Source organism: Scardinius erythrophthalmus (genome assembly GCF_964197995.2).
Source record: "Scardinius erythrophthalmus genome assembly, chromosome: 2".
Lineage (NCBI taxonomy): Eukaryota > Metazoa > Chordata > Actinopteri > Cypriniformes > Leuciscidae > Scardinius > Scardinius erythrophthalmus.
This window is the reverse complement of record NC_138222.1, coordinates 47,648,004-47,664,323: the sequence shown is the minus strand read 5'-3', so window position 1 is coordinate 47,664,323 and position 16,320 is coordinate 47,648,004. Positions and strand designations below refer to the sequence as shown.

The following is a 16,320-nucleotide window of genomic DNA, read 5'->3' as shown; positions in this document are numbered from 1 at the left end:
GTGGTGGGCGTTCTGGCGCAAAATGGCTGCCGTCCCAGGTGGATGCTGCACATCGGTGGTGGTTAAGGAAATTCCCCTCTTCTAAAGCGCTTTGAGTGCAGAGAAAAGCGCTATATAAATGTAACAAATATATATTTTTTATTATTAAATAATAATTCAACTATTCTATTTAAAATTTAATTTTGACAATTTAGTTTAATTGAATAACTGTTGACGGAAAAAGCAGAATCCCAGTAAAAGAGATAAATCTGAAAGGTAAAATTATTCTGTGACTATAGGCATATGCATATTTACATATTTAATTGCCAATATTTTAATTGAAGATATATGTCATAATAACATAATGACAATAAACTATGCAAATAGAATGATTTCACTCAACTAACCTATATGATTTAATGAAAGCGAAAATGTCTGAAATCTAATTCATGGAAATTATGAATAATAACCATTTACCATTTAAAAATAACAACATGCCACTTTGGGCCTTCTGTGCCAATTTGGGTCTAATCTACTTCAAAATAAAGAACTATAACTGTTAGGCTACTCCACAAATCAAAAAACATTAATGTGTCCACAAATTTACAACAAATTAACAAATAGACACAAAAAACTTTGATATTCATAATACAATGTCATAGATCACTATTTTCCAGAGACACACAATTAGATCAGTTGAACTCAAAACTGTTTTCGGCTAACTAAATTTCACAATAATATTGATATTAAAAAATTAAAAATAGCGTAGCCATTCATCAAAAGTGCTGAGATGAGATTTTGTGTCATCTATGTTCAAGAAAAAAAGGTAAGGTGGGGGAAGGCAGCTTCCCCATGTTACTCTACGCTTGTATCGCTGCAGATATGATGCCATCTAGTGGAAAATGTGAAGCTTGAAAAAAAAAAAAGACGAAAAAAAACCCCGTTATGATTATCATCTACTTTACCATTTATCATGCAACAAAACACACTAGTTCTACAACTATATTTATTTGATACTCGTATACGTTCAAATAAGTAGCCACATTGTTTTGCCTCTCAGTATATATCTGTTGCGTTTATTATTTTGCTATTTAAAATGTACATTATGTGCACTAGAGTAAACATATTTTGCATCTACATTTTGAGCAGTTACAGTAGTTTATTTAGTTTTTTATTTATTTTAATGGACAAGCAAAAATGTATACTGGCGCTTTTAATATACTCAGTCACCTTATTGGTTGTTGTGAAATGGGCGTGGACTTTCACATGTGACTAGAATAAAAAGCGCCCAGACCTTCTTTTCGTCCATTTTGAAGCAGCTTCTTCACTGGTAAGGGGATTTTATTGTTTTTTGTTAACTGAAGTATAGTTATTTTATTTTTTAAAACGCCTTTTTCTAAAGAGGCCTAAATTATAAATAGTCACCTTTTCTTTGTTAGTAGTATGCATTTAAATGTTTATTTCTGTACAGTGGCCCTTAGCAGACAACTGCAGGGTGTTTGCAATCCTTTAGCCCATGAGCCTCTGAATCGCATCTGAAACCATCCTGCCTCACTTACTGCTATTATTTGAAATTGTACTACTTTTTATCAAAGTTTACATGATACTGTATCGCAATTACAAGATATTTGCTGTTGGTTTGCTTTTTTCGTCTATGGCGCAATCTCTCAATGATGATAACTTCACAGACCTGTTCTGAAACCATGTGAATGCACTTTTATATATCTGAAGAGAGATTTCGCTTGAGTTGTATTCGTAAATCTTGCTCGTTCTGGAACTTTCATATGGGAACACGTGGCTCAACTACGTTTGTTCTTTTGCAGCAATGGCCAGGACGAGCATGAAGTCGCTGCCATCTTGGGAAGGTAAGTTCTGTAGTAGGTGCATTTACTAAAGCAAACACCGTAGATATTGACAAATGAATATCTAATAATATGAATATCATCTGAACGAATGAATGGCATTAAAGTTATGTAAAATATTATACTAAGGAGTTCTGCTTATGAGTGTAGTGAACGTGCATTATTGGATGGGTTTTAGAGCAAACTTTTGACACGCACGTGGATCTGATTAAGGAATTCAATTAAGACAAATGTGAAATAACTAAAGTTTATCCCAAAAGATCAGTGCATGCTACATGTTTTATAACTATGCATGCTTTTTGAGAACTTAAATTTAAGGAGAACTAAAATTATAATTATTTAGGATACTATTAGTGTGGTTTAGGCCCTATTTGTCTACCACACCCAAGTAACTGGCCTTCGTGCTGAGTGCATGAATCTTATGCATTCAGTGTTACTTTAGCTTATGAATTCTCTCTAACTGATTTGCTGTGTAGCATTGCACATCTATTACAGATTGCCGAGTGTTTTTAGTATTTGTGAATGCAGGCTCTTGTATAATTTTATGTGCATGTTTTTGCAGCTTCCATGCAGTCTGCTGGGATGAGGCAGAGGCCTGTTAAATTCAAGGTAAACATTTCAAGTATTGAAGTTCCTGTTTTTAAGGCTAAACCTTTAAATGATGATTACAAAGACAAGCATATGTCTGAATTCCAATGATGTTTGCCTTTTTATTCTGACAAAATGTGGGTGGCTTGTGCTCAGTTTAGTTGCATACCTATTGAAACTATAGGCATCCAGTAGTACTATTGTGACTTTGAATTCTCTTCTTGAGTAATTCTGTAATTTCTAAACTGAGTAGCAGGCGTCATGCATTGCCAAGTGTTTCTTTTGTTTTAGTATTTGTGAATGTGGGCATTTGTTTTTACAGTTTCCACGCAGCCTGCCTGGATGAGGAAGAGGCCTGTTAAATTCAAGGTAAGTTTAAGTATTGATGGATTTCTTTTATTTTTTATTTTAGGATAAACACTTAAATGATGATTTCAAAGACAAGCATATGTCTGAATTCCAGTGAAGTCTGCCTTATTATTCTGACAATGTGGGTGACTTGAGCTCAGTCATCACTACCCTATTGTAGCTTTAAAAAATAATGATGATAATTGTATTTTAGAGTTGCCTGCACATGAACTGCGTATGGTGTCCATGGATGCTGGATTGGTAAGTGGTTTTCAAAAATTCAATTTGTTTCTCAATTCTGAAGTGATTAAGTTTTTACAACGTAACAGGACGATAGATTTGTCATATGGCATTCTAGTCACAAGTCTGGTCAGACCATATGACATGCACCATATTTGCTGAATTCTGTGTTTTACTATGCCTGTTATCTGTCTAGGTGGTTCCACTTGTCCTGGTGGCCGTAGTATGGTCAGAATGACATTCAGGTGAGCTTTCTTTTTGAAGCAGTGTTTGCTTAAATAGTCTGAGAGGATGAATGGTTTATACCGTTTAATATCTGGACGGCATTATTGCTCCATGGCATTATAGTCACCAAAGCCCTGATCAGAACAGGTTTAACATAGTGGTTTTGTTTATTGTAAACTAAATATTAATTCTTAACCTTTTATTAGGCGACGTCTGCACAAAATGGCCTTTCACCAAGGACTGGCATCTTTCAAGGTAATTTTATTGTTTATATATTTAGTGTTTTGTGCAATCTCTGTGATGAAGATACTTAGCTCACTTTGAATCCATGTGAAAAGTAACGAACAACTGAGAGATTGATGGATTGTTACTATTCTAATTTTGTGAACTTGCCAGACATAACCCCTCTTGTTTTCTCTTCAGGTCTAATGTTTGTCCAAGACTAATTGTGTGGAGTCATTTGGTGGTAGTAGGTAAGGTTACTTCCTGCTCGCATGTTTATTAATATGCAGTCCCTCTGTAACTAATGATGATCTATTGGAATCTCGTTCGTCTGAAACCCTGTTGATAAATCTTATTACTGATGTTACACCGTTGTATCTATTTTAAGTGGTTTATGTATCAAATGATGCTCAGGTTTTTTTTTTCTGACAGGTTGCATGCCTGAAGTGGTCTCAATCGGTAAGAATATGCTTCCTATATCAAATCCCACTACAATTGGTCCCTTTTTGATTTAACTTGCACCTTTTTAATGCTCAATACTATCTGTAACCTATGATGATTCTTGCAGTCTCGTTCGTCTGAAGTCCTGCTGATAAATTTACATCTTGTACTGATGTTACAGAACTATCATTTGTCTTCACACTTGTGTGACTTGCCCGTCTGAAGTTTTTATTTTTTTCCACAGATGAAGCCTGATGTAAAGTCATTTAAAACGGATATCACCCCTCTTTTCACTTCAGCACTATTGTTTGTCCAAGACCAAGTGTGGAGTCCTTTGGTGGTAGGTAAGGTTACCTCCTACTCCCATGTGCTTAATATGCAGTCCCTCTGTAACTAATGATGATTTTCTGGAATCTCGTTCGTCTGAAACCCTGTTGATAAATCTTTATTACTGATGTTACACTACATGTGTTATCTATTTGAGTGTGATCGTCAAATGATGCTCAGGTTTGTTTTTGCTCTTGACAGGTTGCATGCCTGAAGTGGTCTCAACAGGTAAGATTGTGCTTCCTATATCAAATCCCACTACAATTGGTCCCTTTGATTAACTTACCCTCTTTTTTAATGCTCAATACCATCTGTAACCTATGATGATTCTTGCAGTCTCGTTCGTCTGAAGTCCTGCTGATAAATTTACATCTTGTACTGATGTTACAGAACTAGCACTTGTATCTCCACATGTGTAACTCGCCCATCTGAAGTTGTTTTTTTTTTTTTTTTCACAGATGGGTGGCACCTGATGTTGTCCAAATGGGTAAGAATTCAGTCCCAAATATGTAATGTTACAAGCCTTTCATCCTTTTATGATGTAACTTGCGCAAGTCTTACGCCTTGACAATACCAGAACCTGAAAAGGTGAACCCACTGGTGTTGCCTTGGCAATAAGGGGATGATCTGTTGGGGTTACCAACAGTCTGAGAAGGACTAGTGTTAGTGTAGAGAAACATCTTCCTTTTGTGTGATACTTAATTTAGTTTGATTCCATGCAGGACTACAGTGGCAGTTCTGTACCTACCCCCTGGAAGTTCTGGACCCACTTCACACTGAAGTTGGTATGTGCTTGTGTTTTTGACTTCAATTACATATGAACTAGTAGGTGTGATGCATAAGGTCACCACCCCATTATGATTTATCTGACTGAATGGTAGTCCTCTAACCTCAGTTGGTTTAATTTAAATTTCTAAAATGTAGGTACCTAAAATGCTTATTGGTATGCATTAGTATGGATGTGATGAGTGATTACCGCCCCAGTCTGAAAAGTCATGACAGATTGGTATACCCTCTGATCCATACTTCATGTCTATCTCTTTCCTTTTGCTTTAATTGTTGCTACTGTCCTTCCAGGTTGCCCCAGATGTCACCGTATGATGCTGGAGTTTTGTTGACCTTAAAGGTTTGTACTTGTTTTAGCTCTTATTGGCCGTTTTGTTTTAAATGATGATTTCTTATCGCCCCAGTCTGATGTGTCATGACTGATTGATGACTCTGATGAATGTAATGATTCAAAGGTACTGATTTTAAGTCCACTTGTACTGACCCCCTTCTCCCTTTTCTCTTCCTCAGGTGGTTCCATGCCTGGCTGATTAAGGATGGTGTCCTTTTTGTACAGGTACCTAAAATTCATATTTGTACTCATTAGTTTGGATATGATGAGTGATTACCGCCCCAGGCTGAAAAGTCATGATAGATTGATCCATGTATCTTAAACTTTCCTCGTTTCCTTTTTTTAATGATTTTCTTATCGCCCCAGTCTGATGTGTCATGACAGATTGACTCTGATAAATCAGTACCTCTGAATCACTACATTTAGGTTGACTTGGACTGACTTCCCCTCTTTTCTCTCCCTCAGGTGGTTCCATACCTGGCTAGTTAAGGATGTTGTCCAGTGTACAGGTACCTAAAATTCATTTTTACTCATATGGATGTGATGAGTAACTACCGCCCCAGGCTGAAAAGTCATGACAGATTGGTATACCCTCTGATCCATACTTCATATTTATCTAAAAAATTTTTTCTTGTGCTTTAATTGTTGCTACTGTCTCTCCAGGTTGCCCCAGATGGCGCATGATGCTGCTGATATTTTGTTGACCTTGAAGGTTTGTATTTGCCTTGAGTTATTATAAATGGTTTATTGCCCCAATGTACTGACATCCCCCCCCCCCCCCCCCTTTCTTCCAGGTCAGTTAAAGCATCTGGGGAGAAGTTAAATTCTGGACGACAGCTTGATGTTAGCTCCTAAATCCTGAACATCTGTATTTGAAGTGATTGAGTGGCATGTTTAAGATTGAAAATATAAGTGGGTGACTTTTCCACTTTGTATACCACCTATAATTAAATCACTTGCTAATATTTTTTTTTTCTTGGAAATGTCCCCTCTACTTGTTGGCATGTATTAAGTGGTTTGCTAAATAAATGGATTTGCAAAAATGTTCAAGTCTTAACCATTTGAGTGTATCAGTTTATTTTCAGTAAACTAATTGGAAAGTGACACTTTATAATAAGGTTGTTAACAAATGCTTTAAGCAACACTAACCAGGCAATTAATACTTTATTTGATTGTTACTGTACTGTGTATTGTTAATTATAGTAAAGGCTTAGTCTAATAGATTAGAACTAAATGAGCTGTGTAAAATACAGCAATCTTACTGCAAACTGCCCTGAAAGCATGAGGTTATACTAGCCTTTAAATGTTTCAGTGTTCTGACACAAAATCCAAATGAAATTGTTCATGGATATGATTTGTTGAGGTTAGAGACAGCCACCCCCCCCAGAACTAATAAAAAAAAGGCACTAATCACTTCAGGAGTAAGCAGCAATTTTAATAACCAGGTTTGTCAAGGCAGAAATGAGTATTGGCAGATGTGATGTCTTTATGCAGCTGAACAAATGGTGCTGAAAAGTACACTTCAAAATGGCTTCCATTTCAGGCATGCAGCTTTTACAAACACAAAGCCTGTTGGTAATACATCTACATTAAACATTTAAGATAGTTGTAATGCAAACATTCGCAGTCCAAAAAGATCCTTTTTTTGGGGGTCCATTATCTGCCAAATGTGTTAACTATCAGTCAGCTGTAAAGATCCGAGCTGCTATATCATCAAGCAGCCAGTCCACACCTGTAAGCAGGTTCTCGCCCGTCACGGCACTGCATCCCACTATGCACCAGTGATGGGTCTTGATGTCATCAAGGGCTAAGACCTGCACAGAGAAAATTCAGAAAACAAGGCCATATTCATTAATTACAGTTGTGTCAGGTTCATGCAATTACAAATGACTGTGTTTAACTGAAGGCTCACCTCTCGAATGGCATCTTTTGATAAAGAACCAGGTAAGTCCTGTTTGTTGGCAAAAACTAACAATGTGGCTCCTGCTAACCGCTTTCAAAAGGAATAATAAAAAAAGTAATCATAAACCTATGTAATATGAAGTGTATAGAGAAAGACTTACACATTACATTTTATTCATCCATTTAACTTCAAACACTGTAAGACATTATTAGGTCCAAGTAAAGATATTGTTTATCTCACCTCCTCTAGTAATAAAGTACTCAGCTCTTTCCTGCAGTCCTCCAGTCTCAATCTGTCAGCGCTGTCCACTACCCACACCAGTCCATCTGTACTCTCGAAATAATTCCTCCAGTATGATCTCAATGACTTCTGACCACCCACATCCCAGATATTCAGTTTAAACCTAGTCTCAATGTGAACAAAATGAGATAGAAACAAAGACATTGCACTTGGGAATTATTTGAAATACATCACAGTGATAGTGGTAAATAAGCAGTACATATTAATACCTATACATATTAAACAATTAGTTAAATTAACAATCAACAGAGACCTTTAATAAGTTAAAAGTATCTTATGACGTTCTCAACTTCGTACTGATGCAAAACTACATAACACACAACTAGTGTCCATCATACCCTCTATGCTCAAGCGTCTCTATATTGAAGCCTAATGTTGGGGAGATCGTGCTGACATCTTGGCCGTTGAACTTCTTTAGGATGGTTGTTTTTCCAGCGTTGTCAAGTCCACTAAGTTATAAAAGAACGGTTAAGGGCCCACAAGAGTCTCCTGTATCACAAGCCATAAGAACTTTCCATTAAACTAGCCTTTTTGAGTAATCGACAGTCGTGAATAGAGTAAGCTGATTATATACACTTTATAAAAAATACAAACATTTAAAAACTACAGCGGTGTAAAATAAACTTATCTGAATGTAAACATTTGAATTCAGTACTTCTATGAAAAGATACAGCATCAGTAGACGCATTTCACGCTCCTTGTGCTTCATTTTCTTCAAGATCGTCAGTAAACCCATCGTGAACGTTTAAATGTAAAACACTAAAGTGGCCTAAAGCCCGAATTTGCACATTAACTGCTGAAACGGAATTAATTTCCTAAATAAATATCACATGCGTATAGTGCAAAGCCATACTGGAAACAAGGGAGCGTTACTAGCTAACACAACACATTGAAATATGATTGGTTAGAGAGTACGCAAATGTGATGTTGAAGGCATATGATTGGCTGTCTTAACTGTCAATTATACTTGGGCCTTTTCTATTGGCAAAGGAGAACAGCGGCAAGGGCGTGTTCGTGTTTCTAATAGGTGAAGTCAAAGAGGTGAAGTAAGCTGACAAAATCCGGTCGTAAAATCAGTCGTTTCTATTGCAGCAGCGCCCCCTTATGTTCATATTTCAAACATGTGAGCTACTCCACCAAAAAGACTTGCAGAGTAAGTTATTTTGTCTGTCTGCTTGTATGATCGGTTTGTCAGCAATGCTAGTTTGACCTTTTCATTGAATGTACCATACTGTTAGTATCACTATTTAGCATTTTAACACTGACTACCAAATATAATTTTCTCTTACTCAAGGATGCTTTTACGTTGAAGATATAATCAGAATCAGAATGAGCTTTACTGCCAATATGGTTACACACACAAGGAGAATTTTAATTACATTAATTAGAATTTGATTACAAACACTTTTAAGAATATTTTTTTTCATCATTGAATATCAGCTTGGATATTTAATCAGCTCCTAACAAACATAAATTATTATTTGAATTATCACTCAGTGAGTCATTTAACCATTTATTACTTTGTCTTTGGAAGGCTTTTGTCTTTCAAACACATTAAAGTGTACAAATTCATGTCACTTCATATAATACAGGGATTCCCAAACTTTTTTGTCAGCGGAACCTCTTTTTCCTAATATATTTATTATAGCCTATATATTAATTTATTAATATACATATTTTTTTACGATTTAATTACTTAATAGCTTTTCATTAAACTCACAAACCTGCAGTTTCATCACAAACCCCCAGAAACTCTGAGGTAATGTAGCCCAATATTTTATGCACTTCATGTTGTTGATAAAAAAAATAATGGAATATGTTTTCTTTCTCTTTGTATTTTATATCAATATGGTGCAAGATTATCCTTTTCAAATCAGTGTGATAAACAAGTTAGGTTAAAAGTCATCTAAAAAATAATAATAAAGTAGTCAGATTACATTACATAGAACAAGTAATCTAGATTACATTAACTACAATTTTTGTCATGTAATTTGGGATTAGTAATTGACAAGACTTTGTGAGAAATGTACCCAGCACTGCAGGTATATTTTATATTCAGTGCAAGGGAATGCTAATAAACGTAAAATAAATGACAAACCAATAATTATAAACAAGAACAACCACAATAACATAAGAGAACATTTGTAATGATGGTTAATTACAAGCGTAAGAAAACATGAGGAATTTGAGGAAGTTTATTGCAGCGTAGTAGCCTATACTTATGGTAAAATGTTTTGGTGATGTGGGGTATAGCCTAATATCTCATTATAAACAATTAATTGATTAATAAAACACTGTGACGTAACTATGTAACTGAATAGAATGTTTGTAAGTTATCCATTGGCTGCCATCCAAAGTCTAAACTACCAGATAAAAGAAACCTTACGTAAATGTCTAGTCTGTCTCAAGTTACCCATCTGTGTTTCCCCTTTTGAACTTGCAGCCCTCATGTTTGCAGCATAGATCCTTATCCATTCAGCTCTCACCATTAGCCTACCTATATCCAATGAAAGACGTGACTGAAAACTTTTCTCCCAGCAGACCCCCACTGCTAAATTATAGGCTAGGCTACTTGTAAATATACAATGTAAATATACTATAATAGTGTGTGTGTGTGTGTGTGTGTGTGTGTGTGTGTATATATAGGCTATATATATATATATATATATATAATGTTCGCTAATATAGTATAGCTAATATAGTATAGTATAGGCTATAGCCCACATTAATTGTAGTAATGACATAAAGTAGCTTAGCCGCACACATTGTAAAGCCTGAATATCCCATAAAGAGTTCCATCCGTCTGGACTTCCGGATAGGAATTCCCAGTAAATTGTAGAGCGGGAAATGTTCAACCCAATTACTGGCATTTCTGTGTGGGAAGCGATGACCTCCCAGTCTCCGCTAACCGGGCCGTTTAAAATAATTCGAAACCGAAAACACACTAGTCCACCCCTCTGTTGCGTCACCTCATTGCCAGAACTATTGGCTCATTCCACCGCCCACTGCTTACATTAAAGACCTCAGAGCAGTTTAAATCATGACCAGGCAATGTAGTTTTGCAGACAACAGCTGCTTCAAGAAAGATTATTTTAACGCGCTTGCTTTTCAGTTCGACGAATTTTATTTACGACGAAATATTACCAACGACTGATTTATTCTTAAAGTATACATGCAAGCATTTTGTTCTGATTTAACTGTCGAAGAGGGCATCCGTGTTCTTGGAGATGCCAGCTGCTGTCATGGATAACTTTGACCGGGGAAGTCCTTTCTCGCAAAGTGATTCTCAAAGTCCTCAAGATTGGGTAGGGAATGAATTAACTTATTTAATGTAATTATTTATGTTTATAATATTTATTTAATTATGGTTTAAAACATATATATATATATATATATATATATATATATATATATATATATATATATATATATATATATATACATACAGGTATTTTTATATCCTAATATCTATTTTTGAACAATAAAATATTGAAACAAATATTTATTTATATATAAATATCGATCAATTATAATTCATATACCTGATCTGCTGATGAATATCCTCAGAACACACAGTCAGATGGCCATGGGCACCATCGAAAAGAGAAAAACAGAGATGCAGCACGCAAGAGTCGAAGAAAACAGACAGAAAAGGCAGATATACTGCACGAGGTCAGTGGCATATGTGACCTTTCACACTCTCACTCTCTCTCTTTCCCCTTTTGAATGTGTAACTTCTGCTTTGTTACTTGTTATCTTTTGATATCTCCAAATCCTCACATTTGTTGTACATGTATCTTTTCATTCATGTTACTCGCACAAATATATATGACATTGTTCTTTATTATTGTAATTATCAGACACATAATCTGTACCATTATAATTATTTGGAATTATAAAGTAATGTGTCATAATAATTCAGCAGAAGTTGTGTATTAAAAATTGTTTCTGTAAAGGTTAGGTTTTGTGTGTGTTTGTTAATAATTACTCTGTAGTGTGTGTGTGTGTGTGTGTGTGTGTGTGTGTGTGTGTGTGTGTTTGTGGAGGAGAGAGGAAGCATTAGTATTGCACAACTTCAGTTCAAAGCAGGCATTTCTTGGAAACATGACTGGGACAGCATACAGATTAGTTGCGCTAGCGCCAGGCTAGTTATTTTACCTTCATTTTCACTTTCATTTTCTCTTCAGATGATGTACAAATCTTGGACTTTCCCCTTTTCCCCAACCCTAATCACAACCTTTCATAGATTAACAGGAAGTCTGAATTGTTTTGTTTTTTTAATGGTGTGTTTTTTTCCTCTGAGCTCGGGTGAAATCTATTTTAAACTACTCTGTATTTTACTGTGCCTAATATTCTTTCACTTCGTAACTTCTGCATTTCAGTATCGTACTGTTGCTAAACTCTTATTTTTCTGTTTTTTTGTTTTTTTTTACGTAGGAACTCCAAAATCTAGAGCAGTCTAATACCGCATTCAAAAAAGAAATCGCTGAACTGAAGAAGGAGCTCCAAATGTACACCACTGCTCTGGAGCAACATGAACCTCACTGCACAAAACTCCGTCCATATGGACCATCAGTTAGTGTTCCAGCAGGTCCATCCACAGCTGCACCGTCTATCTCAGATTTCAACTTCGTCCCTGAACCCAACCTCTTTTCGGACCTTTCATTCTTACCAGACACTAATTCAGTGGACTTGCCTCTAACAGGGCTCCTCGACAGTAGCGATTGGTCTCCTTGGGACGCATGTAATGGGAATGGGTGCCTACAGCAGTTTTGAGGTGCAGTACAGTCAGTTTCGCTCTTATTTAATGACAAAACACACTACTACATACTGCAAACAGCTCTTTTTATTGTGTTCAAATGCAAGCGGTGCTAAAATCCATGATCCATTAAGGTGTAAATATGTTAACTTCTAATTTATTCAAGCAAGACTTACAGATGGCAAGATTTATTTTTACATGTAGCAATATTTTAAATGTGAAATGTTTAAAAAATGTATTACAAGACCATAGCCTTATGTTGGGCTAAATGACTCCTTACTTTAATCATTTTGTGATATTTGATTTGATATATGAGTTAATCAGCTAATTCATAAATTATTTTTTTGTTATTTAAGGAAATATCGTTCATTGTCCATATACAAGTTATTCAAAAATACATAAAAAAATAAATTTATTTCAAAACAAGATACTACACCACTTGTGTTTAAATTAGCCTGTTTTTCATTTCTGATTTATTTATACACTGTTAAAAAAAAGAAAAAACTGGCAGCTGTGGTTGCCAGAAATTTACTGTAAAAAATATGGTACCACTATTTTAGTTTTACAGATTTAAATGGAACTTTCAGTTAAAAAAAATATTTCATTAACTGATATAATTTCTATAACAGTTTTTCTTTGATTGCTTAAAATGATGCCTCCTTTCTCAAAACTCTAAACACAAATCCATAATTTCTCACGCAATTCCCCATACTTACTATTTTCAGGTCAAAATAAAGCTCTCCACTCAAAACCATTCAATCTTGCTGAAAAACCAAACTTTGCCCTCAGACATGACACACAAGCCCTCAAAAGCACACACACTGCAACATAGTCTTAAAGGAGTAGTTCACTTTAAAATGAAAATTCTGTCATCATTTACTCACCCTCATGTTGTTTCAAACCTGTATGAATTTATTTCTTCTACTAATGAATGTCAGTAACCAGGCAGTTTCTGGGTCCCATTGACTTCCATAGTAGGAAAAAAATATACTATGGAAGTCAATGAGACCCAGAAACTGGTTACTGATATTCTTCTAAATATCTTCCTTTCTGTTCAGCAGAAGAAAGAAATTCTAAAAACACTAGTGAGATCAATTCAAAACACTGTTACAAAAACCTCCTTTTGACAATCAGGTATCATTTTACTGCTCAATGTACAACATAAATAGAGGGGTGCAGATACAGTGAAATACATCAATAAGCTTTAAGAAAAGTCGATTTTTATTACACTACTGAAAAGAGATCTGGCATTAGATGAAAAGCACTAGAAAGGAAAAGTTGAACATGAACTTGGAACTGCAATACAATATACTCTCAATACAGTACAGTAAAAAAAAAGTTAAATAAATTCTGCAACCTCGGCCAAATTGCATAGCAGTGCTGATAATGACTATATTTGCCATACTAGAGCCATTTTTTTTAGTCTTCTGACAACAGAATTCCTCTCCCTCCCCTAGGCAGTCATCTCAGTTCTGCAAAAATATAAAATGTAAGAAGTGCTTGGCTACAAATCAGTTTGACAATTACGAATTGTACAAGGTGTGCTACAGAATTTGCTGTACATAGAATAGTGAAAGTTCTCCCATCTAAAGTACTGCTACTGTATGTGTATATAAAAACCCTGTAGATAAGCCTGAAAACAACTTCCCTCATGTTCATTCCATGCACAAGAACATGGTCAACAATATAATGCTTTGTATTTCATCAGGAACAAATGTGCTTTGACCCCGTCCCCGTCATTTTTCTTTTCCTCTCCTCCTCCTCTTTGTAACCTACCACTAGAATTAATTTCCCAAAGCACATAATCACCCGTGGCCCTATTTATATTATCCTGAGATTCTGACTGGTGTGTCATCCGTTTCGCTACTTAATGTTTACACATGGATAAATGTGTGCTATTTCCATGTGACACCTGAGGTAATCATTTTAAGTGTTTGTGTTTTCTGAATGAGAACATGGTTAAACCTGTGCAAAATGAGGGCATTTTTGTATAGAGTTCTGCAGAAAACATTGAAACGTGTTTGAAAACAGGTGAAATGTGTTAAATGGTTTGGGATATTGGGCCAACTGAACCAGTTATATGGGTTAGCAATCAAGAAAACTGTAATATACCAGCATATACCTGTACCTTTGTACACTGACAACAACCACCATCAGGTGGTGATGAGAGTCACATGATGAATCAGAGCTCATCACAAGCAGCTTTTTCACAAGTTGAGAAGATAAATCTCTATATAAAAGGTGCACGGTGTCATTCACACAAATACTAAACACCATCATGGTAACACATGACACTAAATTAATGCAAAAAAACATTAATTTAAATGTAACATAAAACCCTAATGTACATAAATGATTAGAAAAAACTAAGTAACAGTTATTTCAAAGAAAATACTGTACATCAAATGGGGAATGTCACGCAGGGAATTCTGGGAATGTAAATTTACAGGTTTTTTTTCACTGTAAATTATACAATTACGTTATTTTTCCCTACCAAACACTGTCAATTTAACCATATTTTACTGTAAAGTTTCATTAAATGTAAGGTATATCTATTACAGGTATCCTGCATATATAAGGAAACTTACTTTTAACAAATTAACAGGTTTACTGTCGCATTTTTAGTCTTTCACTGTTAAAATCACGATAATGTATTACTACAGTACCAGAAAATCAGAACCAGAATCCTGAAAAAAATCATTCCACAAAAATATTAAGCAGCACAACAGTGATGTTAATATTTTTGTGGAAACTGATTTATTTTAAATATTATTTTTAATATAATAATCAGAAATGTATCTTTAGCACCAAATCAGCATATTAGTATGATTTTTGAAAGATCATATTTTTGATCAAATAAATGCAGTCTTGGTGAGATTAAGAGACTTTAAAAACATTAAAAAAACATTTCTAGACTTTTGGGTATACGTGTGTGAGTGTGTTCAGGTGGTGTAACTGGTTGTATATTGCCAAAGTGTCATCAAAAATAAATGGCATGAGCAGTTTGGAGTATATATATATAATAATTATTATTATATATATATTTGTGTGTGCATGCGCAAATATCATGAATTTTTGAGTCATCAATATCAAGACGTTTTCTTGGATATTAGTCCACTCTATGTGGCCTCAACAAAAAGGTTCCTCATCATAAAAAGATCCAAATATCTGATTTTTTTTCTTTCTTTTTTTTTCTTTCTGTAAAATAGTAATGTCCAAGAAAATGTCTTGATATTGGTGACTCAAAAATTTAAAGAATATATATATATATATATATATATATATATATATATATATATATATATATATATATATATATATATATATATATATAGCCTATAGCCCATATATGAATTTTATAGGTAGGCTATGAATTCATTATGAATTTCAAGGTAAATATGACCGGAATTGTTTTCGAACAACTGGACATTTTTAGTGACATTAAATCATACAAATTAGAAAATATAAACATTTTTAAGAACTTGATTGTTCAAATAATTATTTTTGTTCTTTTTATATTCTTCTTTATCATTGACTCATTTATACACTTAAAACGATCAATCAATAGCAAAAGCACTCAATCCTTCTCAGTGGTACAGCAGGGGATGGTCTCTCGATAGCCAAGACGCCCATAACGTTCAGCATCACATTTAGTAGTCTTCTAGGTAGGTCAGCGACACGTCGTCGGTCGGTTAATATCACAAAACGCGTGTTCGAGAAATACTTAGCGACGGAGTGAACAAAAATCAGCGGTTACAGCGACGGGTGAACGCGCGAAATAATGAACGAATGAAGCAAGAACAATGGCCAACCTGACAGTCCCAAAACACAGCGGCTAACAGAGACTGTGTCAGCCAGTGAGAGAGGGAGGAGAAGGGAAGGGGCTGAGGTAGAAAACAGCTGTCTGATAACGATAGGGATGATATAAAAACAAATAGCACATATATGGTCGCTTAAACGGTGAATTGAGCAAACGGTATAACCATAACATCGCGACGTCTAGAAACGG

The 16,320-nt window shown here is 35.1% G+C and overlaps 2 protein-coding genes across 2 annotated transcripts; one reads left to right on the top strand and one right to left on the bottom strand.

Moving 5' to 3' along the window:
• Positions 1–6,404: 6,404 nt before the first annotated feature.
• Positions 6,405–8,489, bottom strand: arl2 (ADP-ribosylation factor-like 2). The gene is made up of 5 exons (XM_081359930.1): positions 8,224–8,489; positions 7,891–8,001; positions 7,493–7,655; positions 7,262–7,342; positions 6,405–7,163 (listed from the first exon to the last, which is right to left on the bottom strand). Exons 1-5 carry the CDS (start codon positions 8,286–8,288, stop codon positions 7,029–7,031), a joined length of 555 nt encoding a protein of 184 aa, XP_081216056.1. The 5' UTR covers positions 8,289–8,489; the 3' UTR covers positions 6,405–7,028.
• Positions 8,490–10,577: 2,088 nt separating this feature from the next.
• batf2 (basic leucine zipper ATF-like transcription factor 2) lies at positions 10,578–12,799 on the top strand. Its single transcript, XM_081355902.1, has 3 exons — positions 10,578–10,857; positions 11,120–11,224; positions 11,990–12,799. The coding sequence occupies exons 1-3, from the start codon at positions 10,780–10,782 to the stop codon at positions 12,326–12,328; spliced, it is 522 nt and encodes a 173-aa protein (XP_081212028.1). The 5' UTR covers positions 10,578–10,779; the 3' UTR covers positions 12,329–12,799.
• The last annotated feature ends 3,521 nt before the right edge of the window (positions 12,800–16,320 follow it).